The sequence below is a fragment of the Pseudoliparis swirei genome, chromosome 23 (genome assembly GCF_029220125.1).
Source record: "Pseudoliparis swirei isolate HS2019 ecotype Mariana Trench chromosome 23, NWPU_hadal_v1, whole genome shotgun sequence".
Taxonomy (NCBI): domain Eukaryota; kingdom Metazoa; phylum Chordata; class Actinopteri; order Perciformes; family Liparidae; genus Pseudoliparis; species Pseudoliparis swirei.
The window spans coordinates 3796067-3821557 of record NC_079410.1 but is presented as its reverse complement, the minus strand read 5'-3'; the positions used below and the strand labels follow the sequence as shown (position 1 = coordinate 3821557).

At 49.3% G+C, this 25491-nt stretch overlaps 1 protein-coding gene and 1 pseudogene across 1 annotated transcript; one reads left to right on the top strand and one right to left on the bottom strand.

Moving 5' to 3' along the window:
- Positions 1–690: 690 nt before the first annotated feature.
- Positions 691–17758, top strand: LOC130189304 (microtubule-associated protein futsch-like). The gene is made up of 5 exons (XM_056408088.1): positions 691–1186; positions 2671–2838; positions 11171–11295; positions 11512–14335; positions 16644–17758. Exons 1-5 carry the CDS (start codon positions 725–727, stop codon positions 17100–17102), a joined length of 4038 nt encoding a protein of 1345 aa, XP_056264063.1. The 5' UTR covers positions 691–724; the 3' UTR covers positions 17103–17758.
- A 5697-nt stretch (positions 17759–23455) lies between these two features.
- On the bottom strand, positions 23456–25447 carry LOC130188470 (sphingosine kinase 2-like; annotated as a pseudogene).
- Between the last annotated feature and the right edge of the window lie 44 nt (positions 25448–25491).

Below are 25491 nucleotides of genomic sequence, written 5' to 3'. Positions count from 1 at the left end.
TGCAAGAACAGAGAGACTGAGACGGAGTTTCTTTCCTCAGGCCATCAGGACTGTGAACTCCGACCTCACCAGGACCCCCACATAGACCCACACAACTGCCCCTCTTAGGCACACACACACACACACACACACACACACACTCACACACACTTACTGTAAATATTGTGTTGTTTTTTATTTGTAAATAGTGTGTACTTGTTGCCCTTGCACATTCCTGCTGAGCATTGCCACTTTCATTTCACTGCACACCCTGTGTGTGTATGTGACAAATAAAACATCTTGAATCTTGAATCTTGAAACAAAGTTTAGTGGAAAAAAGGGAGGGAGGGATTACCTCATATATCACTTAAACTCATCTAACACTGAAGGAAAGTCACGTGACAAAGGTGCGCTTGTTTATGTGGGTGGGTGGATGGATGTGTTTTGCCTGTCAGGGTCACACCTGTCGGGCGGTGCCTCCAGAGAGGTGTCAGTCTCTCACACACACACACACACACACACACACACACACATTGGGACGACAATGGCGGAGCGTTAACGCCATCGAAGAGGACTTCCGAGGAAGACCGCAGAGCGAGGGCTGAAGCAGGGGGAGCGCGCCATGAAGTGCACGCGCAACAAGTCCGGAGCTAAACTTTTTTTAGTTTAGGAGAGGTGTCGTGGCACTGCGGGTGGATTTGTAAAGTTTAATTCAGTGTGTGTGTGTTTTTGGGAGCGCGAGACCATGGCTCTGTCCCAGGTCCAGTGTCTGGACGACAACCACGTGAACCCGCGGACGCACGAGTCCAAACCGGACTTCTTGTACTGCGAGGACCAGCGGCTCGCGCTGGAGGCGTTCCTGCTGGACGGGCGCGAGGCGCTCGGGAAGTACCTGTGCGCGCACGGCCTGCGCGGCTTCCTCTCGGACCCGGAGCTGGAGACGCTCGCCGAGGGGGTGGTGCCCTACGACCCGGGCGCGGAGCTCTTTTTCCCGGAGAACGCTGAGGACGATGCCGCCGAGCTGCCGCTGTCGCTGCACTACTGGCCCGAGCTGTCCGACACCTCCGTGCCGCAGATGGACCTGAGCTGGCCGGAGAACATCTCCTACCGCGGGGTGACGCGCACCGCCGTGTACACGCAGCCGCCGCTGGAGGGTCAGGTGCACATCAAAGAGGTCGTCAGGAAAATGATTGCGCAGGCGCAGAAGGTATGTTGGCCTGGAATAGGTTTTTAATCATATATTTTTACTATTTGTAAGTTTAAACTGTACATACTAGCACCTTTATTGTTCTTGTACATATTACCAGCTTCTGTATAGTGTTTTCTTTCATATTTTGTATTTTTGTATTTTTATTATAGTGTTATTTCTAAACTGTTGAGAGCCCAGCTAGAGCTCCAATGTGTCTGGACTGTTGGTTTAGGCACAAATGGCAAATAAAACCTTGAATCTTTAATATAGTCTGCAGCTTTAAGGTGTTTTAAACCCTATTTTTTTACCTTGAAATCAAATTAGACTTCTATAAGGGTATTGTAAAGCCATATCCATATTTTATTTAACATATAAAGTACAAGAGGTGGGCAGTTTGGGGCCTTATTTTGAAATATTTCATGAGATATTGAATGAATATTCTTCAGTATTGTGGATACAGTGACTAAAGGTGCACATAAAAGAGGTTGTCAGGAAAATGATTGTGCATGCGCAAAAGGTATGTTGGCCTGGAATAGATTTTAATCATATATATTTTGCGATTTTAATGTATTTTTAAACCTATTTTCACCTTGAAATCAAATGAAACTGGTTATTTTAAAGCCATAAAATATAAATATACTCTGAGTAAACATATAACGTACAAGAGGTGAAGGGTTTGGGGCCTTATTATGAAATACTTCATGAGATACTTAATGAATATTCATCAATTTTGTGGATACAGTGACTAAAGGAAAATAATAGAACAGCTATAACAGTCTGGAAAAGACATGATCTAGTCTCATATCACAATATCATTATATAATATTGACATATTGCCCTACTTGTTTATGAGAATGTTCATCTCGGCTGATCCCTGCATTAGAACATATATATATATATATATATTCATTCATATTTAATGCATATCGATGCAGTTGCTCGTCTGACCAGCTGAACAAGAGATAAATGTCAGCGTGAGGTTAGAGTACAGAGCGGCGAGCGAACGGAGACGATCAGGACTAAAGTGCAACTTGATTAAGCCGCTTTATCAGCGCTGCGTCTGTTACGCTGCACGTGCATTTGCATGATCGTGTGCATGTCCACCGGTGTGTGTGTGCTTTCTGACTCATTTATGTGAGGTGTTCAGCAGCTGTTCTTCAGTGTTACATAACGGATCCCCTGGGCATCTTCCTGAAGTGTCTCTGACAATGATATATGGGTCATATACAAACTGAGAAGAAGAAGAAGAAGAAGAAGACCGAAAAAAGCATAAATGTCCCTATTTCTCGACTTCAGAAGGAGAAGTCGTCGGATCATATTTTACTCAAACCTGTGGAGCGACTTGAATAATATTTGTTTTGGCATAAAAGAGTAAATACTGCGTAATGTTCTGGCGCCTGAGGCCTGTTCCCACTGCGTTCGTAATAAAGTGCATGTGTTTCCCAACACGCAAAGACGTATTATGCATATGGGTGAGTATTTGTGTGTGTTCGTGTCTCCAGGTAATCGCGGTGGTGATGGATGTGTTCACCGATGTCGACATCTTCAGGGATTTGCTGGACGCCGGCTTCAAGAGGAAGGTTTCCGTCTACATCCTGTTGGAACGCACCACTCTTCCTCATTTCGAGTCCATGTGTCAGAGGGCCAACATGCACGCCGGGCACCTCAAGGTGAGCGCGTCGACGTCACCCGGTCCAAATCCAACGTCAATATGGACTCAGTCAAAAGCCATGGATGTTTTCTAATTCGATTTTAATTCATATTTTTGCTCGAGAAAGACCCTCGATGATCAGACGCCGACAGGAAGTTCACTATGAACTTTTGAAGGAAGAGGAAATGTGACCAGAGAGAGTACATTATCCACTCATGGAGAGTGAATCTTTATAGTGGGGCGGGGATTAACACCTTTTGAGGCTGAAATACGTCTGGAATGCACCGTTGAGCAACAAGTTACATTTTGAAAGTAAAGACGAAATCTGAATTTCCGTTATGCATGAATAATTGACCCCCCCCCCTCTCTCATCTGGAACTCTATCCTCGATTAATCTTGCTTTTAATTGGCCGATTTCTGCGAAGAACACACGTTAAACTTGTTGTGGTCATGTTGACGCACGTAGAAAAGTACGTCACGGGGAACGTAGATCTCTATCTTCAGGTACTTTTCATTCTTGAGACTATAAGAGTTCTGAAACTGGGCTCTTCGCAGATGATGGAAATCAGGCTCCGGATGCGCGTGAATTAAGTTTAACAACATTTAATGGCAAGAAGTTCAAACAAACAATCGAGGCTCACGATCGTGGGTTTCGTGGTCATCCGGGCTCCACAGGTACGAGCTCCAAGCGAGCAGGTGTTGCTGTCTGACCGGGTCAAGACGAATGAGAGCGATGTTTCCCCAGTACCAAGAGTGTTAGTCGCAAACCAGCCAATCAGCTCCTCTCAAAGGTAGTTCAGCCTCTAACACCTTCCTGTTGGATAAAAGTCCGCTATCAAAATGGAGAGGTCAAATGTCACGACCCCCGGGTCAAAACGTCACTTTAAAAAACAAGTCAAGTTACTAAACAAGTATTTTCACAATAAAGGTCCCGTCTGTTATTGTCCGCATTAAAGTCACTTCACGGGCTTCAACCGGCTTCGACTTCTGAAATAGTAAACTAACATTCACTCTCATGCAACAGACATTAATTCTTTCCATTTACATTAATCATTTGCATAGACTAAACTGTACCCCTATGCTTCATAACACATTCATAATAATAATATTCTCCCTAATATTTCCTATTATAATATCTTTCTATACGTATTAATTTAAAGCACAAGACTACGGAATCTAAATAAACTATTACAACCTTACAAGACAAAACTCTTTGGATCGAGTCTATATAATGAAAGTCCTTCACTGGCTAGCGACGAACGGCGGTGGTCGGTAGGAGTCTGCGTTGTTCCTCCTTTTCTCGATTTAGATCTTCCAGGACGCGCTCGGCTAATTCTGCTCAAAGCGAAGTGAGGCGTGCGATGCTCTGGATCACTATTTGGCAGGTGAGACATCGAAGATGCACAACGCCGTGTTCAGGAGCCCTCGAGAGAACACGCACACAAAGGAAATATTGACAGTCGCGCAACGTGCATACCCTGAAGAAACACAGATCTATTTCGGGCCAGGATGACGGTGACAGGAAACGTTCACCTCGTCTCGTGGTTATAAAAAAAAACGGTGGACACTTTGTCTTTTAAAACACGAGACAGCCGCACGTGATAAATGACCGAGGAGGTCGTTCTGGCTCCACTGGATCTTCTCCCTGTCTTTCAGAAACATGGAGCTTTTTGTTTGTTTTAAAAAAAGACTTCTTTAGGAATATCTCGGTCCCAAAATACAAGTGCAATGTGTTAAAAAAACGTAAATTCTGAGTCTCGAGCTCTGCATTTCAATGATCGTGTGTGACTGCTCCCCCCTTAAAGGGTTGTTATCTGACTTGCGTACCGCTCGGGCCTGGTACGCCTTGGAAATATTGCAGAAATATGCGATGGTTATTTTAACCTAAACCGACTCTGCCGGCGACGCGTGTTGACACTTGTCGTCGGAGCGAATGGCGTCATCGGAAACGCTGTTTAAAGCTGCACCTTCAACTTAAAATCACAAACATTTCATTTAACGATTATTCAATGAACTAAGCACACAGAAAGTTAATGCACACATTGCACTGCCGATTACTTTTAATGCCTTAATTAGACAGGAGGAGAAAAAACCTCATTTTCATCAAGCCAGTTTTAAAAGTGTCTGAGGGAGACGAGAAATTACATCAGTTGTTCAAAATCTTCTGCAAGGACATGTGTGACAGCTCGGGGGAGTCGGATTCATTCTGACTCGTCAGCCGCCGGAGACGGTTTCATGACAATATGAACGATTAGACAGGGATGAGGAATGTGCTGAGGGGAAGACGGAGTTCAGGGTGGGACCAACAGGAGGGACGGGCCACGCCCAAAGCCATGCCAGGAATCTTCTGCTACATCAACACAACAGGTTGTGTAATGTTCTTTGCGTTGCGTGCCAGTTCAGGACCTACTGGCCCAGCCCAAAAGTCTAAAACTCACCAACCACCAAAGTAGTGGCGTGTCGAGAGAAAAGTCAATCAGCCGAAGAGCTGAAAAAGAAAGGAAGTGAGTCAAAGTGAGATAAATCATGTAGCTCGAGCCTGATCTCTTATCTGAAACGTTGCAGTCCTTCGTATCCATAATCTCTACCGCCCATCTGTTATCATGACTGTGAGTTCAATGTCAGCACTGTCAGTTTATTGCGGTTATTCGGTTACACCTGTCGGTGTTTACATGTGCACACTGCGGCCAAATCAATCAACAAAAACATTCACGCTGAACTTCTCTCCGACGTTGCCATTCATTAACGCTCATGGAAATGTCAAAAAGCAACCTCATCTGTCGAGACGAGGTGGCATTCAAGGAGTGCCTGTAATAGAACATTTTGAAACAACAGAGGACCGAGAAATGAGCCCTGCGGAACGCCAGATATTGATCTGAAGGAAAGGCAGACGCTTTTTTGTGTACAGTACACATACCTCGCCTTTCACACAGCGATGAGCGAAGCACACAAGTCCCAACAAAGACCAGAAAAGTGGGTCAAGATAATGGTTTGGTCCACGCTGTCAACGCAGCCGTCAAATCAAGTAGAGACGAGACAGATTTTAAATCATTGGCAATTTACCATGTCGTAAGATTTAATCACTGCATTTATATTAGTGTAATTATTGGCTTTCTTTAATTAAGGGTCAGGAAATAGAACCAGACTGGTCCTAATGTCTCTGTTTGTCTTTAATTAAAAGTAATGTACGTCTAGATAGATAGATAGATGGATAGATAGATAGATAAATAGATAGGTACTTGTGACAGGTTCGTGGCCGTCACCGGTAGGTTTCCCCCCCTAAGCACCAAGGAATGCGCAACCAGAGGGAACGTTGGTAACGTGCTTTATTTGAGCGCTCTGACCGCCGACTGTGTCTCTGCTCATGGCTCCCCTCTTCCTCCTGTCCAGCTCCTTTATGGGGACAGAGCCTCGCAGATACACAAACCTAGATTGTCATCAGCTGGTCCGATTGTCATCCGACCAGCTGATGACAATCAGACACCGTTCCCTGAACCACACCCCCGCTCCACCCACTCTGCAGCCGAGCTTAAACACACCCGCTGCCACATACCTCCACCGCCCGACTTAGGCCGGGGCAACATCCGCCTAACCTACTCCCTCCCCCATGAGAGCGGGAGAGGAAGTCGGCCACGACCATCTGTGTCCCGGCCTATGGATCACCTTGAAATTAAAAGGCTGTAAAGCCAGATACCACCGAGTGATTCGGGCGTTGGTATCTTTCATGCGGTGGAGCCATTGGAGCGGGGCGTGGTCCGACCAGAGGGTGAATGAGCGTCCCAGGAGGTAGTAGCGCAGGGAGTCGACCGCCCACCGGATGGCGAGGCACTCCTTCTCCACCGTGCTGTACCTGCCCTCCCCGACAGTTTGCGGCTGATGTACAGCACGGAGCGGTCAAACCCCTACCTGCTGGGACAAACGACCCCCAGCCCTCTGTTCGACGATCGGTCTGCAGAGTAAAAGGGAGAGAGAAGTTAGGTGTGTGAAGGAGTGGTTCCCCACAGAGAGCTTGCTTTACCTCCTCACACACCAACTGGCACTGCTCCGTCCACTGGACCGGATCTGAGGCACCTTTCCGGGTCAGGTCAGTCATGGGGCTGGTCAGCTCCGCAAAGTTCGGGATGAACCGCCTGTAATAGCCCGCCAGCCCCAAAAACTGCCTCACCTCTTTTTTAGTCTTGGGCCGCGGGCAGGCTGCGATGGCGGCGGTCTTGTCCACCTGAGGCGCACCTGCCCGGCGCCCAAGTGGTACCCCAGATACCGCACCTCCCTCCGTCCAACTGCACACTTCCCCGGGTTGGCCGTAAGCCCCGCCTGCCTCAGGGACTCCAGCACCGCGCCCACCCGCTGCACATGCTCCGCCCAGGTGGTGCTGTGTATGATCACATCATCCAGGTAGGCGGCAGCATACGCAGCGTGCGGACGCAGCACCCGGTCCATGAGGCGTTGAAGGTGGCTGGGGCCCCGAACAACCCAAAAGGAAGCGTGGTGAATTGGTATAACCCAAACGGAGTGGAGAAGGCCGTTTTTTCCTTAGACTCTGGCGACAGAGGAATCTGCCAGTAGCCCTTGGTTAAATCCAGTGTCGTAAAGAAACACGCAGTGCCCAGTCGGTCCAGGAGCTCGTCGACCCGGGGCATTGGGTAAGCATCGAACCGTGACACCTCGTTCACCCTGCGATAGTCCACGCAGAACCATATAGACCCATCCTTCTTGACCACAAGAACAATGGGACTACACCAGGCACTGTGGGACTCTTCTATTACCCCCATCTCCAGCATTGCAGCCAATTCCCGCTGAACCACCTTTCTCTTGTGTTCCGGTAACCTGTAGGGTCGTGACCGCACTGTCACGCCCGGAGGAGTCTCAATCTCGTGCTCTATGAGGTTTGTGCGTCCTGGAAGGAGAGAGAACACATCAGCAAACTGCTTTTGCAACCGGGCAATGTCTGTTTTCTGGGTCCCGGAGAGACGGTCTTCACAAAGGAGCGAGGCCGGATTGGTGGATTTTGGGACCTCAGGCCCCAGCTCCTCTCTCTCAGATACCGAGGACACCAGAGAAACAGACTCCGCCTCCCTCCATGCTTTTAGGAGGTTGAGGTGGTAAATCTGTGTAGCTCCGCCCCTATCAGAACGCACCACCTCATAGTCGACATCCCCCACTCGCCGTGTGACCACAAAGGGCCCTTGCCACTTGGCGAGGAGTTTAGAGCTGGAAGAAGGAAGCAATACAAGTACCTTCTCTCCCGGTGTGAATTGTATCAGCCTGGCACCTCTGTTGTACAGCCGCTGCTGACGCTCCTGGGCCTGGAGCAAATTCTCACGTGACAGCTGACCCAGTGTGTGGAGCTTTGCTCGCTGGTCCAGGACGTGTTGGATCTCATTTTTACTGGTGCTCGGCCCCTCCTCCCAGTTTTCTTTAATGAGGTCGAGCACCCCTCGTGGAGTCCTGCCGAACAAAAGTTCAAAGGAGAAAATCCGTGGAGGCCTGGGGAACCTCCACTGCAAACAACAGAGCGTCAAGCCATTTATCCCAATTACGTTCATCGTCATTAATAAATTTACGGATCATGGACTTCAAAGTCTTATTCAGACGCTCCACCAGACCGTCGGTCTGTGGGTGGTACACACTGGTCCGAATAGACTTGATGCCCAGTAACCCATAAAGTTCTCTCAGTGTTCTTGACATGAACTGGGTGCCCTGGTCCGTCAGAATCTCTTTCGGGATTCCGACTCGGGAGATGACCTGAAACAGCGCCTGCGCGACACTCTTTGCAGAAATGTTGCGCAAGGGCACCGCCTCCGGGTATCGTGTTGCGTAATCCACGAAGACTAACACAAAGCGATATCCGCGTGCACTCCGGTGAAATGGCCCGATGAGGTCCATAGCGATACGCTCAAATGGAACCTCCATTAATGGCAGAGGGCGCAAAGGTGCCCTCGGAATGGCCGGAGGGTTTACCAATTGACGCAGGACGCACACCAACGGCGCACATCCGCCCGGATGCCCGGCCAATAAAATCGGGTCATTATCCGGTCCAGAGTTTTATCATATCCCATGTGACCAGCCATTGGGTTATAGTGAGCCGCCTGGAAAACCATTTCCCGGCGGCTCTTCGGCACCAACAACTGGGTGCTTTCCTGCCCTGTGTGAGTGTCACGGCTCACTCTGTACAGTCTGTCCCTGATCAATGCGAAGTGCGGATATGTCTGCGCTGCGTCAGGGCGCACCAGCTGACCATCAATTTGTATCACTTGGTCAAAGGCTGAGCGTAGAGTATCGTCCCGAGACTGCTCGAGTGGAAAATCTTCCATGGAGTGAAACTCGGGAGCCAGAGGAGTCTCCATAGGAGGCTCCACCGGTTCCCCCTCCCCGTCTGCAGTGTCGGACAACCTCGCGTCACCGCTGAGCACGGTGCACACACCGCATGCCCCTGTCTGCCGTGAACGCACCCCCGCAGCCTTCCCCATTAACTTATCAAACCCTGGCCAATCGGTTCCCAAGATTACGGGGTGCGTAAGGCGGGAGCTAACCGCAACCTTCACGTTATGCTTTTACCCCATGTCTAATTTCCACTGACACTATGGGATACCGTGAATGTCCCCATGCACACACCTTATCTTCACCCACAATGCCTCCACCAATGCCCCTGGTCGAACCAGGCTCTGGTGGATCATAGACTGTGTACAGCCGGAATCCACCATTGCCTGATGTATACCCCCCTGGATTCTTACCGGTACACGGTATGTCGCTCCCGGACCTGGGGAGGGCGTTGGAGAGCCGGCAACCCGGATCACCTGGCCCACCTCCCTCAGCGGACACTCCCACCGGATGTGTCCGGGCTGTCTGCACCTCCAACACTCCTGCCCTGGTGTTTGAGGGACTACCTGTGGGTTGGGAAGGGTGCCGGTGTTTACTGGGGCCGGTATGGGTCGCGTCAGGGCCTGCATCGGCTTGGCCGGAGCCAGTGCGCCGTCGCTGTCCGCCTGGCTGCCGGGGTGCACTGCCAGGTGGTCCTCCGCCAGAGTGACGGCGGCCTCCAGCGATGTTGGGCGGTGGCAGCAGACCCACGTCGACGTTTCAGCTGGCAACCCTCCAACAAACTGCTCCAGGATCGCCCGTTCTGCCACCGCCTGCGCCCCTCCTGTGCTCCCGGGCTGCAGCCACCGGCGCCCTCAGCCGGCGTATGCGAATGGCCGGTCATCGGGCCCCATCGTCGTCTCGCGGAACCGCCGCCGGTGATCCTCAGGGGTCAGCCCCAGCCGATCTATCACCGCCTTCCGCACGTCCGTGTAACTGTGGCGTGAAGCTGGGGGAAGGCCCAGGGCCGCAGTCTGCGCCTCCCCGGTGAGCAGGGGCAGGAGGCGAACCGCCCACTCCCCCGCTGGCCAGCCGCATGCCTCCGCCACCGTCTCGAACGTCTCCAAAAATGACTGTGCGTCGTCCTCCGCCGTCATTTTCTTAAGCTCCACCCCCGCCCAGGGGGAAGGGATAGGTGTAGCCGCCGCGGTCTGGGCGGCGAGCAGTTCCAGGGCCCAAGTCTGCTCCTCTACCTGGACCAGGAGCCTCCCCAGTATCTGCCGGTCTGCCTCCGCCCGGTCCTTCATCGTTGCTGCCATCTGACACAGCATCTGCCCCAGCACCATCACGTGCTAGGTTGGCAGATCTTGGTCTTGTTCGATGCTCTCCATTTGAGGAGAAGAAAAAAAAAAGGTTTTCCCCCCCTAAGCACCAAGGAATGCGCAACCAGAGGGAATGTTGGTAACGTGCTTTATTTGAGCGCTCTGACCGCCGACTGTGTCTCTGCTCATGGCTCCCCTCTTCCTCCTGTCCAGCTCCTTTATGGGGACAGCCTCGCAGATACACAAACCCAGATTGTCATCAGCTGGTCCGATTGTCATCCGACCAGCTGATGACAATCAGACACCGTTCCCTGAACCACACCCCCGCTCCACCCACTCTGCAGCCGAGCTTAAACACACCCCGCTGCCACAGTACTGTAGATCGATGGGTAGGAAGGTAGGTAGGTAGATAGATAGGTAGGTAAATAGGTATGTGGATGGATAGATAGATAGGTAGGTAGGTAGGATCATGTCTTGCAAAGCGTGCTTTACTGATGTCATTGTGAGTCACTTTAATCACATTACAGTAGTTACAGTAGAGGATGGTGCCGGTGACAGCATACCTGCTCTTTTTATTCTATTTACATATAAGCAGGAAGATACGGTCACCTCATAAAATCTTTGAAGTGGCGATTGTTCACTGTACGCTCGACACTCAACTATTTCTTGCGGTTGTAATTTCCGGTTAATTTTCCTCTAATAAAAAATGTGTGTGTGTGTGTGTAACAGAACCTCCGTGTCCGCTGCACGGATGGAGAAGACTTCTACAGCCGGTCCTGCACGAAGGTCCGAGGGCGGATGGGACACAGATTCATGTTCATCGATGGAGACAAAGCCGTGTCTGGATCATACAGGTCAGTGCACATTCGTGAGTGTTTGTGTGTGTGTGTGTTTGTGTTTGTGTTTGTGTGTGTGTGAGAAACAGCTTATGTCCGTGTGCTCCACCTTTCTTTGTTGCTGTGAGTGAATAAATGCCCTGTTTTACAGGTTGTAACTGTATCCGTGTAATAAATACACCTGTGCACAGTTTCGAGGTAAAGGAGCCTAACGTTTTGCCGTATGTCCCGTAGCTTCACCTGGATGTCATCGCGGCTGGACAAAAATCTCATCACGGTGACTACGGGCCAGGCGGTGGAGGTCTTCGACAGGCTGTTTTGCGTCCTCTACGCGACCTCCAGCTCCGTCGACCTCCGGCCGGTCGCCACGGAGCCAGAACCCGAACTGGAGCCCCTCTCGCTGCCGGTGCCGGCGGCCGCTCCTTCCGCCGCCATGGCGAGGAAACTGTACAGCCCCAAATACGCCATGCTCGCTTTAAGCAGCCCCGTCCGTTCTGCCGACCCCGTAGAGCCCCCCAGTCCACAGAACTCCAAGAAAGACACCAAGAAGGGGCGGCGGAAGGCGGCACCTGTTCAGGAGGATCCTCCCATCCACCCCGGAGTCACCGATCTAGAAAAAGTATGCATGATGTCATACCTGCCCACCTGGCCGGAACCTGACCCCCCCAAGGACGTGATCGGGTTCATCAACATTCGCGATAACAGAAAACCGAACCAGGTCCATCAGAGATCCGAGATGTTCCAAACCAGCCAAGCGATCCGGTTCAGCAGTCCGTTCAGCGTGACGAAGGAAACCCTGCCGGAGGTCGCCACGCTCCGACAGGTCACCGCCAAACAGGGCAACGCAGAACCCGTGAAGACCGCCGAAAAAGAGTCGACTGGACGGAAACCACCTGACTCTGACACAACTGTGACGACTGTGCCACAAAAGGCGGAGGCGGCTCGCACGGGCATGCCACGAGACTCCCGTGAAATGACCCAGAGCGCTCGCCCTGCCACCGCCAACAAGGCGCCCTCCTCCTCTTCTGCTTCCGTCGGCTCGTTTTCTGAAAATGGTCCAGTCTCCTCCCCGGAAAACGGTCCCGTCGGTGCCTCTTCTCCTTCGCCCTCTTCTTCCATTCCGCCGCTCGCCTCTTTTTCCACAACTCCCAATCCTCCCCTCGCATCCTCCTCGGTATGCCCGTCCTCAAACCCTCCTCCACCCCCCATCCCTAAACCTCGTACGGTCCAGTTGGTTATGAAAGACGGCGTCGCCGGCGAGGGCCGGCTGCTGCCGGAGTTCAGCGTCGTCAGGAAGCCCGAGACGAGCGCCGGGGTCCGTGACGGGGTCCGTGACGGGGTCCGTGACGGGGTCCGTGACAAGGTCCGTGACGGGGTCCGTGACGGGGTCCATGACGGGGTCCGTGACAAGGTCCGTGACGGGGTCCGTGACGGGGTCCGTGACGGGGTCCGTGACGGGGTCCGTGACGGGGTCCGTGACGGGCGCCTTTCAGGAGCTTTGGCAGAAAGAAGCGTACCGGGGGCCGCACGGAAACATGCGGATAGCGCGTCGGGTATCGGAGGAGATGCGCAGCGGAAGCAGAGCGCGACCTCCCGAGAGACGACGACGGCCAAGGAGGCGGATGGACGACGCGAGAGAGCGGACAGAAACAAAGCTGAGTCGGACGTTATGATTACCGAGGCGCCAAAGGCAGCGAGCGTGAATATTCAAGAGTCGATTCACGCAAATGTCGAGCCCGAGACGTTGACGTCGACAGACTGCAACTCAACCTCGCAGACAGAGCGTGCGGCGAAGACTCCGGGAAGAGATTCGTATGGCGGCGAGCCAAATGAATCAAGAGGGAGTGTTTCAGAATGCAAAGCACGTGCACCTCAGAGGATATCGTACAGTGAGTCGACTCCAAAGGAAGCGCACGCATTAGAGATTGTGGACTCTGTAGAGGCTCCGAGTTTTACACCAAATCCAGCCTTCCAGGAACAAATCCCCAAAGCAGAGGCGAGCACACACACGCCTGAAAGACCCCGGCGCCTGCACCTCTTTGACGCGCAGGTGCCCGACTCCCGGTCTCCGACGCCGGACGGCTTTCTCCCGCGGACGCCCACCCCGGACTCGCGGACGCACACGCCTGAATTATCCCAGCACATGCACCTCTTTGACACGCAGGTGCCCAACTTCCGGTCGCCGACGCCGGACGGAGTTCTCCCGCGGTCGCCCACCCCGGACTCGCGGACAGCCACCCCGGAGTTGCGGACGCACACGCCTGAAAGACCCCGGCGCCTGCACCTATTCGACACTCAGTTGCCCGACTTCCGGTCGTCGACGCCGGATGGATTTCTCCCGCGGACGCCCACCCCGGACTCGCGGACGCACACGCCCGATTTGCGCTCCCCGGATGTCCAAACGCCGTCGTCCGACGGGTACATATCAGCGAGAACGGACTCCGCCCTCTCCACCAACTCGGAGGAGTACTACGAGTGCAGCAACTCCATTTTCCACGAGCCGGTTTTCGACCGAGCGTCTTTCCACAACCCCGTGGCTACGGAGGCCAATGCTCCCAACGCCACGAGCATCACCTGTACAGCCGCTAGAGGCATACCAGACAGGAGTACCTTCAGGAGTGAGACGGAGAGTTGGTCCTCTTTGAGGATCGCGGCCGATGAAAGCGTCGTCAACGGGGGAGGAGAGGATGAAAGGGGGAGCGTGGCCGAGGGAGATGACCAGGGGGCGGAGAGGAGAGGCAGCGACGACGCCAAGAGGAGAGCGGACCACTTTCGACGAGGTGAAGATTCGACGTGGAGAGAAGAGGAAAACATAGACGCCCAAGCCCCGAAGAGGAAGAGGGTGCCGAACCAATCGGGGGCGGAGAAACAGGTCGACGCTGGAGCGACTCCCGGAGAATCGACCAATGAGAGAGCGGGGCCGAAGCCGCTGTCCACAGGTGACTTCCGATCAAGGAAGTCTTCTTCGGAGAGAAAGAGAGAAGACAAGGAGAAGGCGGAGGAGCGGGAGGCACTAGGACCCAGCGGAGCGGAGAGGAGAGACACTGACGGACAGAAGGTATAACCAGTGAACAGAAACATCGACAACTATGTCTATATATCTTTAAAAGTGTCCAAAGAAGCTAGTGTTAGCAGCTGGCTAGTTAGCTTAGTACACAGGCTGGAGACATGGCAAGATAATATAATAATAATATATAATATATATATATAAAAAGACCTAACTTGTTATTGGTGATTTATAGAGGGCCTCAGGCTACGTGTTTCCACCCGTTTTCAGTCTTTGTGCTAAGCTAATTAGCACTAGACACAGGTTGAAAGCTGATTGGTGGAAGTGACAAAAGGGAACAGAGCAAAGCTGAAAACCAGGAGATATATAAATATATATATATGATATGATATGAACCAAAACACGAGGGCGTTTGATGTGCTGACGTTTGTGGGATGTCCACAACAAATATAAAGTAGAAATAGTGGTTATTTCTTTTGGTGGATGGGGAAATGAAAACTGGTTTCAACGGAGTAAAGACACAGAGATAAGCCCCGCCCCCTCTAAGAGTAAACTCACTCCAGTTCACACCAAATCATCGCGGACATATTTACGACACGGCTTTATACCGGTTGTGGACATCCCACAAAACGTAGGAACATCAAACGCCTGGTGTTTGGGTTCAAAACATTCATATCATATTTATATGTTTATACAAAACATATCAGGCGAAGCTCTCGCCGCCCGGTGACCTCCAGAGATCCACCAGCAGCACCACGGCACAGTGTGTCTAGTGTGTGTGTGTGTGTGTCTGTCTAGTGTCTGTGTATGTGTGTCTTTGTGTGTGTGCATGTGTCTAGTGTGTGTGTGTGTGTGTGTGTGTTTATTTGTGTGTCTGTCTGTGTCTAGTGTATGTGTGTGTGTGTGTGTTTATTTGTGTGTCTGTCTGTGTCTAGTGTGTGTGTGTGTGTGTGTTTATTTGTGTGTCTGTCTGTGTCTAGTGTGTGTGTGTGTGTGTGTGTTTATTTGTGTGTCTCTGTGTGTGTGTGTGTGTGTGTGTGTGTGTTTATTGTGTGTGTGTCTAGTGTTTGTGTGTGTGTCTGTCTAGTGTATGGGTGTGTGTGTGTTTGTCTGTGTGTGTGTCTAGTGTTTGTGTGTGTGTCTGTCTAGTGTCTGTGTGTGTGTCTTTGTGTGTGTGCATGTGTCTAGTGTGTGTGTGTGTTTATTTGTGTCTGTGTCTAGTGTGTGTGTGTGTGTGTGTCTTTGTGTGTGTGTGTGTGTGTGTGTGTGTGTGTGTTTATTTGTGTGTCTGTCTGTCTAGTGTATGGGTGTGTGTGTCTTTGTGTGTGTGCATGTGTCTAGTGTGTGTGTTTGTCTGTGTGTGTGTCTAGTGTCATTGTGTGTGTGTCTTTGTGTGTGTGCATGTGTCTAGTGTGTGTTTATTTGTGTGTGTCTAGTGTGTGTGTGTTTAGTGTCTGTGTGTGTGTGTCTGTGTGTGTGTTTAGTGTCTGTGTGTGTGTGTCTAGTGTGTGTGTGTGTGTCTAGTGTGTGTGTGTGTGTGTGTGTGTGTGTTTAGTGCCTAGTGTGATCTGTGTGTGTGTGTCTAGTGTGTGTGTGTGTGTCTAGTGTGTGTGTGTGTGTCTAGTGTGTGTGTATGTGTGTGTGTCTGTTTAGTGCCTAGTGTGATCTGTGTGTGTGTGTGTGTCTACTGTGTGTCTAGTGTTTGTGTGTGTGTGTGTCTAGTGTGTGTGTATGTGTCTGTGTGTGTGTGTGTGTGTGTTTGTGTGTGTGTCTGTGTCTAGTGTGTGTGTGTCTAGTGTCTGTGTGTGTGTGTATGTGTGTGTGTGTGTGTGTGTGTGTGTCTAGTGTTTGTGTGTGTGTGTCTAGTTTGTGTCTAGTGTCTGTGTGTGTGTCTATGTGGGTGTGTGTGTGTGAGAGTGTGTGTGTCTGTTGAGTACGCACCAGCGGAGCGTCGCTAAACCGAAACACCCGACGCTCGTTCACTATGGACCCAGGAGACTCGCCCGAAGTCTCACACACACACACACACACACACACACACTTCTTCTTCTTCTAGTGACTGACGCGCGCCGCGTGTTCTCGCCTGTGCAACATTGATGAGGCGCTGAACGATTGATGTTTTAACTTTTATTGCCGAGCCTCCGCTTCTCCTCCTCTCCTCCTCTGGCGTCGGGGGAGGCGTCCCGGCGTGTTCCGTCATGTGACATCAACGATCAGACGGATCTCACACGACTTCTTCTCCCTTTGCATCAAAGCTTTCGTGGCGTGCAGATTCCAGAGAAGCGATAAAACCCGTGTGATAGTCCACCCGGTGACGTGCGCCGATGCCCCGTGACGCTCTGTTCTCTCTCTCCTCCAGCTCTCGCACGCACTTCCCAAAACGCCACTTGGCCAGCGGCGAGGCGGCGAGGCGTCGTCTCCTCCCCGCCCGCCCAGACCCCCCCGGCCCGCCTCGCCCGCCCCGGGGCCTCGGGGCGGGGGAAGCCGTCTGCCGACCCGGACGGAGAGCCCTCCGTCCCCTCGGGCGCCGTCGTCCAGGCCGCCGGCGTCCAAGCAGGACGAGGTCGCCCACGGCCGGCGGAGCCCCGCCCCTCGGCAGCCTCTGGCTGCGGAGGTCACGACGAGAGGCGGAGCGGAGGCCTCCCGGAGCCCGACGGCGGCGCAGGAAACGCACTGGCAGGAGGGGGAAGGGAAGGCGCCCTTCAGCTTCACCTTCAGCCGGCTGTACAGCCTGAAGGGCCTGAGGGACAAGGTGAACAGGCTGCCGTCGCAGAGCAAAGGAGGCGGAGCCAACTCTCAACGCAAGAGCACCAGCTAGTCCGAGGCGAAGGCGAGTTATGGATCACGCTTCAAGGAAAGGATCGTGACTCCGCCCACTGTGCAAGAACTGGAGGACTTTAGGAGAATGCCTGACCTTTTGACCGTTGGCCTCGTGGCGCTCGCCTCCTTCACGAGGCGCACACCGACTAACCCGTCGGAGGTCGTGGCCTCTGATGGATTTGTTTCTTCTATTTTTCCACAAGAAAAAAACTTTGATAGAAGATTGTTGCCTGTTTGTTTTTTTTACGTAAAGCTGCACATTTATCGATCGCTTCGACCTCGACTGGATCCAGAGAAAAGATAAGATAAGATAAGAAAAGATAAGATAAGAAAAGATAAGATAAGATAAGAAAAGATAAGAAAAGAAAAGCCGCCGCGTGACGCAGCTTCAGTGAAATGTGTCAGATCTTCTTCGGTATCTCAGGACGATGAACTTCCGCTTTCAAATGGCAACGATCACTCAAACTGAAGCGTGTCCAAAGGACCTCGTGGTGATGTCATCGTGTCCGTGTGAGTGGCAGCGCTCCACCCCGCTGATGCTGCTGCTGCTTGTTGTTGTTGTTGTTGTTGTTGCCGATGTTTCTGACCTTTTTCTTTTTCTTACTTTGTAATCTCCCATCGTGTACATCAAACTAAAGGCTGTTCGGTAGTTGATCTCTTCTTTTTTGTTCACACCCAAATCCGACGTTCATTCATAAAAAAGGCGAAATAAACAAAGCGGCTCAGATCGTGGCCTTTTGGGGGGGGGGGGGTAGAGGGGAGGGGGGGGTGTTTGCATGACAAATAAACTCCTCAGTGGCATCAATGAAGCAGCTGAAGTGAACATAATTAATTAATTAATGCTTTAAGATGGAAAAAACAAGCTGCAGCGTCGCAGTTTATGGCGGTTTACGGCAGTTTACTGCGGTTTACGGCAGTTTACGGCGATTTACTGCGGTTTACGGTTTACGGCAGTTTATGGCGATTTACGGCGGTTTATGGCAGTTTACTGCGGTTTACGGCAGTTTATGGCGGTTTACGGTGGTTTATGGCGGTTCATAGAAGTTCATGGCAGTTTATTGCAGTTGATCGCAGTTTATGGCAGATTATGGTTCATATCGTGCACATTTTTTTACTTGACATACATGGAAGTTGGAGGGAATGTGTTTTGGAAAAAAATCTAAACCAAAAGTGTCAGCGAGTGAGACCAGTGAGGCCAGAGAGACCAGTGAGGCCAGTGAGACCAGAGAGACCAGTGAGACCAGTGAGACCAGTGAGACCAGAGAGACCAGTGAGACCAGAGAGGCCAGTGAGACCAGTGAGACCAGAGAGGCCAGTGAGACCAGTGAGACCAGTGAGACCAGAGAGACCAGAGAGACCAGTGAGACCAGTGAGACCAGAGAGACCAGAGAGACCAGTGGGGCCAGTGAGACCAGTGAGACCAGAGAGGCCAGAGAGACCAGAGAGACCAGTGAGACCAGTGAGACCAGTGAGACCAGTGGGGCCAGTGAGAGTCCTGGCTGAAAGTACTTTTTGAGTTTCTTGGCGTAATAATATAAACGCAAATATACTTCATACTGTTCTCCACATTACTCTCAGGACCACTCCCCTTCATCCTTCTTCGACCGGACGATAAAATGTATATTTTGAGTGATAAAGCAGATGTTCTTAAGAACATTTCCTAACTGCAGGTCCTGGTTTTAGCGTGCGGTGAGGAATTCTGTAGTAAAACTGAACCGTGATTTATTGGTGACCCGTACCGGCTTTGATTTTAACAGCAGAGCCGCTGCGTGACTCGACACACCTGGTTCTAGGAAACGGAGATTAACGCTGCGGGCCCGCTCGAGGGCGAACAGGAGAAATGTTGAAGGTTGTTTTGTGACGTCGTCGGATGCTTAAAAACTCTTTGAGTCCCTCGGCATTATGGGACGCCCGAGTTCTACCCGGCAGCCAATCAGGCAGACGCAGACCTGTTGAGGCACAGCAGCAGGGAGGGTCACGTAAAAGAAACAGAAGAAAAGGTTATGGAAAATTAGTAAGACGGAGAACAAGATGAAAGAGTTTCCCAACTAAACTAAAACACAATGAGGTTGAGCTTCACTTTGAATTATTTTATTTTTATCATTGGTTTATTTGTTTGGCTTTTTTTATTATTAATCAAACTGTGTTTGAAGGTCTGAGTAATGGAGGCGTTAGAAGGTCAAGGGGGATTTGTCTCATCACGGGTCACTATACATCAGGAGGAGAACCAAACCCTTTGGAAACCCTGGAGCCCTTGAGCAAGGCGTTCAGGAGATCATACTCTCACTATTTTTTTTATTTTTCTTAATTCAAACAATAAAACAAAATAAAAATCACAACAGAGATGAATACATATCACAGTGCAGGAAGAGACAAAAAGCTAGCCTCCACCTATATAATATTTAACATTTTACAAAATTACAAATATAAAATGAAAAATACATGAGATAGACAACAAAAGAATAAAGAAAGAAAAACAATCTAATTATATCGAGTCTGTTTTGAATAATTTTTATAGAATGTTTTGTAACTCTGTTTTTGTAATTCGTCATTTGATTGGGCACAAAATTAACGAATCTATTAATTCACAGAATTAATTCTCTTTTAAATGAATGTGTGTCTTATATTTTATAGTTATTCTCATTAACTAATTTGCCTTGATGAGGAACGTGCTCTATGTTATAATAAAACCCTAAAGACATGTTATGTAGCCGAGTGAGATCTCTGAGGGGTGTTTTATTTTAAGGCTTAAATTAATGATAAATAAATAAAAGTAGGAACATTATTTGATGCCAGTGATGAAGTTAACAAACTCCCAAAATGACTCACAGCTATTCTCAGAGCGTGTGGGCCGAGACGCCCAAGAATCCTCATTCTGCTTCCCAATAAATAGAGTAACACATGTTATAATCACATTTAGATAGGCCATAATTATTATCACCGTATATATATATATATATATATATATATACATATATATATATATTGTATATTCACAACATTTAGTTTTTTTATATATATATAAATATATATATTTATAAATATATAAACAAAAGAAATAATCCAAATTGTATTTTATATATTATATATATATATATATATATATATAGGCACACACACTCTCTCTGCAGGCCTTAAAGTTTCACCGGGTTCTTAGCCCAGAAATGCATATTTAGTTTGCTAGTTTATGAGAAATATTATAGTTTTATAAAACAGTCGCGCAATAAATCCTTTGTGGGTGTTTTAAGTGTCACACGAAGAGGGACGTGTGTGTGTGTGTGTGTGTGTGTGTGTGTGTGTGTGTGTGTGTGTGTGTGTGTGTGTGTGTGTGTCAAGTCAAGTCTTTTATTGTCAGATACACAGAATGACACAGGGTCAGACTGGTCACTGAAATTCTTAGGACAAGGCACCACACAACAACTATCATAGCCGAACATAATATAACATAACATAACATGACATACACACTGTACAAGAACTCTGAACATAATACTAACATATAATACACATAATAACTAAACTACAGACAAATGGGAGTAGCAGGTAGTGAAAGCAGGTAGTGCAATAGAAAGTGTAAGTGTAAGTACAAGGCTGAAAGTGACAGTGTATGTAAAGTGACGAGTGTAAAGTGTCGAGTGCAAAAGTGTCGATCGTGTGTCAGTGTCCATTGAGCAGCCTGATGGCTCTCGGGAAGAAACTGTTCTCCAGTCTCTGTGTGCGAGACCGGATGCTACGGTACCGCCTTCCAGAAGGCAGCGGGGTGAACAGGCTGAAGGCTGATGATGGCAGTCCTTTAGGATCCAGTCTTCCTGAGGCATCGTGTGCGGTATGTGTCCTGCAGGGCTGGGAGCTCCCTACCGATGATGAACTCCGCAGTCCTGACCACACTGTGTAGGGCCTTGCGGTCCTTGGCTGTGCAGCTCCCATACCACACTGTGATGCACCCAGTCAGGATGCTTTCTATTGTGCATCTGTAGAAATTGGTGAGGATGACTGAATGACTGAATCCATGCCAAACTTCTGTGTGTGTGTGTGTGTGTGTGTGTGTGTGTGTGTGTGTGTGTGTGTGTGTGCGTGTGTACTTTGAGGTTCACTTTGAGTTGTGACCTTCTGAGGGACCTTTACGGCAAAAAGTTTGACATTCAGGCCGTTATTAAATATATAAAAGGCAGGAAGTAAATATGGAGCTCAACGCGCGATGGGAAGTCAGGAGGTCAGACCTGGTCTCTGGCTCCCTCTGGTGGAGGACACGAGGCACTGCAGGTACGCCCTTTGGATTAATTGGACATTTTAAGACTTCAAATATTGTAAAATAAAATCAGAATGTTTCTCTTCTTCTTCTTCTTCTACTTCTACTTGTACTTGTACTTGTACTTGTACTTCTTCTTCTTTTTCTTCTTCTTCCTCTTCTTATTCTTCTTCAATAGGGGTTGGTCCTAAATACAGTATGAACGTCAGTGTTGTGTGCGGGTGTGGAGCTGATTAAGGGAAGTGGGAACAGGTGTGTGGATGTGTCACGTGATCAGGTGATCAGTCTGAGTGCATCCGGTGAACGGCTGGAAAACGAGAACGTAATAATCAGCACAAAAAGGAAGCCACTACGTTTCCATATGAATATTTATTGATCTTTAAAAAAAACTCTATAAACAAAAAATAACATAAAAGCAGATGAGGAATAGCCTACCTGTTGACCCCTTTGTCTGGTATCCCGGATGAAGTGAGCCGTCCTTCACACAGGTGAGTGGTTCATGTGTTGAAGAATCCGCGTCATTGTGTATATCTGTGCGCCACCTATCGGCTGTCTTGGGTAAAGGTTTAAGGCACTCTGGAGAAACTTTGATTGTTTCCTTATTTGCACTTCAAAGTGAAAAGCTGCAATGCGTGGCACGCGATTGACATTATTATTATTGTTATTATTATTGTTATTATTATTATTCTTACCATATTCAACCATATCACGTGAGTCCCCTGATCTCCTGAGTTCATATCAGAGCAATAAACAACAGTTCTCACTTCAAGTCTGTGACACAACTTTTTCAACTCGTTTATAAAATAAATGAGAGTGTTGACAAAAAGCATCAACACTAAAGCAGCCAGTGGAATAACAGGACAGCACCATGACGTCATCAGCAGTGCGACAAGATGCTCATTACCTTCGCATTGAAAATGCGGAAGGTTATGTTTTGATCGCTGTGTATTTATTTATTTGTATGCTGTTATTCGCGTAACAAAAAAAGTTTTTAACCGAATCGCATGACATTTGGTGGGATGATTGGTTATCCGGGGACCATTTGATTAGATGTTGGGATCGATCGGGTCAAAGGTCAAGGTCAAGGTCATGAAAAGGTCAAAATCTTCTTTTTACCATAGCACGGTCAAATTTTATCCAATTGGCATGCAACTTATGCCAACATGTTCATAATTCGATGCCCAATCTTGTGATATGCGAAGGTATGCGCTCTACGAGTGGCCGTTCTAGTTGAATATGATTTGCAGCTGTTTCTACATTAATCCACCTGTATGAGAAGCGGGGGCATGAGGGTGTAGATCTCAGGACAGTCCAGCAGGGGGCGCCCCTCCCCCTCCTCCTCCCTCCAGACGTCTGCAGCCGTGACGAGGCGTTTGCATATCGCTTATCTCCACCCTCGTGAGATGCTCACGTTCATACATTTAGCAATGAGCAATGTGCGCGCGCCCCTGCAGCTCGTGACCGCGCGCTCAGAGCACCGTGGAGATTGTTGTTCGTTCTGCTTCTGCACAATGTATAAAAATGTATATACTGTTCTTCTTTTTTCTTTTGCACAAAATGTGTTTTCTGCAGGTGTTTCTGATGAGGATTAGGAGGAAGAGGAGGAGGAGGAGGAACACCTGTTTCTGTTTACATTGTGCTTCCTGCAGGTGGTCCATGGTGCACAGAAAGGCCTAAAATATATATATATATTAATCAAGTTTTAAGCTATAAAGCAATATCCATCACGTCATATATCGCCCACAGGGAGAAAGAAACGACAGCGCCTGAAGCCACCTTCCTTCCTTCCTTCCTTCCTTCACAAGCTCCAGAAAGATAATCTTCTTATTGCTGCGTTGACAGCGATGGAGCTCATAATCAGCATTTCTTTGAACCCCATTATTGCATCTGTCCATCCTGGAGAGGGATCCTCCTCTGTTCTCTCCTGAAGGGTTCTTCCCTTTTTTTCCCCCTGAAGGGTTATTTGGGAGTTTTTCCTGGTCCGATGTGAGGTTTTGGGGCAGGGATGTCTATGTGTCCAGATTGTAAAGCACTCCGAGACAAATTTGTAATTTGTGAAATTGGGCTATACAAATAAACTGAATTGAATTGAATTGAACCTGTCAACACTCGAGGGGGAGGGAGGGGGGGAGGGAGGGGGGGCACTGATGAACCAGACCTTTGCACAGCAGGAAGCCGCAGCTCCTCGTTCCACGCCGGCGGCGACCTGAGAGAAGGTCGCGCCCGTCACAAGCGAAGTACCACGCGGCGGCGGTTTCACTTCAGAACCTCAAAAACACTTTTTATTATGTTCGAAGTTCACCAAGAAACTGTAAATCTCTCATAATGAGGACGTTTCTAAACGCCATGACGTCACTCCTCTGAGTCACGGACAGAGTGACACCCACAAGTAGATGAATCGTTCTTCTTTTATTTAAGGTCTGTGCATTTAAATGACTCCTTAATGGACTTACTGTGAGTAGTGGTGGACGGAGGCGGCCAGCGCGTTGCCCGAGCCCCCCGGGAGGACCCCCAGAGGGGTCCGGATGGCCTGCTGCCAGTCTGCACGCTCCATCAGGCCGTTGATCACCTGAGGAAATCAGAAGGTGTCGATAGATTGGACATTTTCATAATATGACGCATAGTGCACTGTATATGTTTATATATCGTCCATAATTTATTTATTTTTTATCCAGAACATTTAAAAGAGTTTTATTATAATTTACTTTTTTTGGGGCCTTTTTCTGAAAAATGTTTTAAAAAACATAATAATTAATATAAATAGAAACTTTATATAATCAATCAGAATTTTATAAAAATTTCCGTTTTTGGGGAGGCTTTTCTGAAAAAAATATAAGATAATGTACAGAAATTGAAACTATATATTTTACCAGCATTGTATTACTTTTTTGGGGCTTTTTCTGAAAAATGTAAGAAAAAGGAAAAAAATAGAAACTTTAGATAATTTACAAGAATTTTATTACAATTCACATTTTTGGGGGGGCCTTTCTGAATTTTCTTTTTTTTAATGTAAAGAAATTGAAACTTTATATAATTTACCAGCATTGTATTACTTTTTGGGGGGGGGCTTTTTCTGAAAAATGTAATACTTTTTTTATTTTTTATAAATAGAATTTTTATATAATTTACCAGAATTTTATAACATTTACTTTTTTGAGGCCTTTTCTGACATTTAAAATAATAACAATACAAACGCAGTAGGCCGGGGTCAAAGGTCAGAGCACCTCAAACAGCAGCCCGTCCCCAGACATGATCACCAGGGCGTCCCACTGCACAGGTCCGCCTGCCTCACCAGCTCCTGCGCATGGTTCTGGTGCTCTGAGAACGGAGAGAGAGAAGAGACTCAGCAGAACATTTAGAGGTCACACTCGACAACAAGGGCAGAGAGAGAGGCGTGCTGCCTTCACTGACGGCCTCTGGGGTGGGATTAGGGAGAATCAGGCAGAAAAGAGATTCAATTCCCCTTTTGAGGCCAAACACGTCACATTAGCTACTCAGCGGATCAGCCGCCCGGCAAAACGTGTGCGTGTGCGTGTGCGTGTGCGTGTGTGTGTGTGTGTGTGTCGGTGGTGTGTGCAGCTTCCTCTAACTTGTAAGGAGTTTTGTTGTTAAAAACTAAATGAAACATTAAAAATCATTTGTCATAACCTCCTTCCTTTATGTGTTCTAAGGTTCTCCTCACCGGCTCTGCGGGGCGCCCGCCGCGCGGAGGCGTCTCTGATAGCGCGCGCCCACCTCTCCGCCTCCCGCAGGTTGGCCACCGGGTCCTCCTGGACCGCCGCGACCCGAAAGCGCCGCTCCACCCACTGCCGCGCCACGCCGGCGCTCATCCAGCGCCTCCTGAACGGGTAGAAGTAGGCTGTGAAGTAGGCGCCGACGTCCGCGTCGCCCGGCCCTTCGCCTCCTCCTCCACCTCCACCACCTCCTCCACCTCACAGGTCGAACGCCACCTTCGCGCGACAGGGCGACGCGCAGATCCTCTGGACCGTCAGGGCGCTCTCAGTCAAGCTCACCGAGTACCGGACCCCGTCGTGGAGCGCGTCGGTGAACTCCCCGTAGAGGACGCGGGATAGGTCCGGTAAGGAGTTATCCATCCCGGGGCGGAGAGAGAGAGAGGGGGAGAGAGAGGGAGAGAGAG

Excerpts from the sequence above, each read along its gene's own strand:
- LOC130189304 (XM_056408088.1), top strand. The coding sequence starts at position 725 with ATGGCTCTGTCCCAGGTCCAGTGTCTGGACGACAACCACGTGAACCCG. Across the intron at positions 2,839-11,170 it reads TGCACGCCGGGCACCTCAAG|AACCTCCGTGTCCGCTGCAC; the intron begins GTGAGCGCGTCG and ends TGTGTGTAACAG. Across the intron at positions 11,296-11,511 it reads GCCGTGTCTGGATCATACAG|CTTCACCTGGATGTCATCGC; the intron begins GTCAGTGCACAT and ends TATGTCCCGTAG.